The sequence below is a fragment of the Chamaea fasciata genome, unplaced genomic scaffold, assembly GCF_029207755.1.
Source record: "Chamaea fasciata isolate MVZ Bird 193981 ecotype frontalis unplaced genomic scaffold, bChaFas1.0.hap1 SCAF_4, whole genome shotgun sequence".
NCBI classification, from domain to species: Eukaryota; Metazoa; Chordata; class Aves; order Passeriformes; family Sylviidae; genus Chamaea; species Chamaea fasciata.
In genome coordinates, this window is record NW_027094089.1 from 71425782 (window position 1) to 71428402 (window position 2621).

Genomic DNA, 2621 nt, shown 5'->3' on the forward strand with positions numbered 1-2621 from the left:
TTGCGATGCCAGCGGTTTGCAGAGCCGACACCACCAGCGAGGTCTCAGGGGCAACGTGGACACCCCCAGCCACACCTCCCGCGTCTCCCCTGCCCGGGCGATGCCCAGCAGGGGGCAAGATGTTGTAATGTGAAATGTGTCCTTGTCGTTGCCAGGGTGGAAGCCTGGCCTTGTCACTGTGCCAGTGAAAACACTGCTGGCAAAAAAAACCAAACCAAACCGAAACAAAACAAAAAAACCCCCCAAAAAAAACAACCACGAAAAAAAAAACAGCAAAGGGAATTCCTTCCTGGGTTTGGAGCCCCATTTCTGCTGGACAGCACCAAGGCGACTCATTTGGCTGGGCAAGCAAGGCAGAAGTCACACAGCCCCAAAAACTGGTGCAAAGAGGCCTTGCACCCTTGATCCAGTGGGGCTGCAGAGAGGACAAACTTTGACTTTAAAACAAAAAAGGGAAGAATAATGTGCAGGGACTGGCCTGAAATGCCTGGTGGTGATGGCCTCTCCCAGCGAGACAGAGCAGAAGCTGCATGAATAGAGACCAGGGACTGTCACCTGAGGAGATGTTCCTGGGCAGAGCCATGTGGGGGATGCACAGAGCACCCTGGGCTCGCAGAGTGCTCTTCCCATGGGAAAAGAAGTGCCTGATTGTGGTTGTGTGTTTTTTCTTAATGTATATTTCTATAGTCCCTTAAAATGGTTTGCCCTGTACCCCCCCTCCTTCCATGCATAGTTGGGTTAGTCCTTACTGTATCCATTTACTAGGTTGCCAGTCTACTTACTCCGTTGTTAATTCTCCCCAGTCCCTCCCCTCAGTTCTAGAATTTCTGTGTTTCTCAGCCCCCTGTTGGTCCTCTTAAGTTGTATCCTCCCCTTATGTTCCTGCATTGGTTGCTGTTCCGTAAGTCCCCCCGCCATGATCCTCCCCCAGTTATGTCCTATGGGTTGAATGTTTGTACCTTCCCTTGGTACCTCCCGTTTATAAGTGGGACCGCAGCCCTCGTTGGGGTCTTTGCCTCTGCCCTTCCTTGGAGTTAAGTTGGCTTAGTATTTCTGCTAATAAAATCGATCCTCGGAGTGGCAAGCTGAGTCCGTCCTGCTATTTCTACCCCAATTTGCATGGCGAGTGCTGAGGACACTCAGGAACTGGGGGAAAGGGTCGCGGCCCCCATTTCCCGTGGTCCTTGAACCACATTAGCACTGCCACACTTGAAGTGCTAATGACTCCAAATGATGACAGCACCCCGAGGCAAGAAGGAATGACCCAATGGTCACTATGGCCGACTGTGGTGATGGATCCTGGGTTCCCTAGAGAAAAGGATCGTCGTATCCCACCCTGGAGAGTCAGGAACTCCAGTCCCTTCCTGCAGCTGTGGGGCCAGACTCCATTGCTGGTGCTTTTGAGGAGCACCAACAAACTGGTCTGCAGGAACATGGAGACTTGGGAGGCAGAAACAGACCTGGCACTGTGGGCAAATTCCAGTGGGAGTGGATGGGGTTGGAGCAAACCCTTCTTTATGCTTCTCCCCGTGGCAGGGGCTTAACCCATAGGGCTGGGAGGCTCTCTCAGCCCCAGATGGGCTGGCTGCCCATTCCCCTGATCCTCCAAATTCCAGCATTGCCCAGGGCAATGAGGGGCAGAGGGGTCTTCCAGCTGCAGGTAGCTCATGCTGACTGCTCCCAGACGCTCCTGCTCCCAGGAGACGTCGTTGGCCATGTATCGGGAGGAGGGGTAAGACACAGGGCCATAGATACGTTGCAAAGGTGACCAAGGGAGAGCAACATAGAAATAAAGGGGTTTCAAACAAGAAAGTGGTAGTTCCTTTTTTCTCCTGGACCCTGTGCAGTCCTGCCTTTGCCAGAGGCTGGAGGGAATGTACTGGGGTTGGTGGTGGCTGCAAGAGGACAGGGTGCTGCATCCTGTGCCGCCTCTGCCTCTATGGCCCAGGTCTCTTCCTCCAGACACTGCAGCCTCTCCTGGACGAGGACACAGCACTGCTGACCCACAGCATCAGCAGTATTGAGGTTGCCCAGAGCAGTGAGAGTGCCCAGAGGCTGCTGTGCTCTGGCGAAGTAAGGGACGAGAACAACAGCCCTGTGACCAGAGCCAGTCCCAGCTCCAGGAGTTCCAGCATCTCCAAATCCAGCAGCTTCTGGGAGGAGACTCAGACAGCCAGCCCTGCAGGCTGTCACGTGGAGGAAGAAGCTGGTACGTTGGAGACCAGTCCCCCCTGGGGAGGTCCTAGCTGTCCCTGACCTGAGTCCAACCCTGCAGAGTGGGACCAGCCCCAGGAGGAGCTGCAGCAGGCAGTGGCAGCAGGTCCCTATGCCCAGGGCAGCATCCACATTCCTTCCCCTCCTGGACAGAGTATGAACCGCTTGCTTGGGCAGCCCTGGCACCCCTCAAAGAGGAGGGTCCCCCAGCCTTCAGGAGTCTTCTCCTCCCAGCAGTGGCAGCAGTTGCAGGGCTCCTGCAACCCTTTAGTCAGGGAAGAAAAGGAAATGCATTGTCATTTCCCTCACAGTTTCTCGGCTTCTCCCCATTCTGGGGTGTGTCCCCTTCACCTTGTGCCCCACTGTGGGTGACACCCCCGTGCTGGGGACCTCAACCATGTCCCCCA

General features: G+C 55.2%; 1 protein-coding gene across 1 annotated transcript in view; it reads left to right on the plus strand.

Annotated features, from left to right (window-relative positions):
• The first annotated feature begins 1715 nt into the window (after positions 1–1715).
• The window catches only part of EDIL3 (EGF like repeats and discoidin domains 3), an 86339-nt gene continuing 85433 nt past the window's right edge, over positions 1716–2621 (plus strand). The window contains exons 1-2 of the mRNA XM_066182524.1: positions 1716–1732; positions 1848–2209. Of these exons, the coding sequence (XP_066038621.1) occupies positions 1716–1732; positions 1848–2209 (379 nt within the window). The remainder of the gene's footprint in view (positions 1733–1847; positions 2210–2621) is intronic.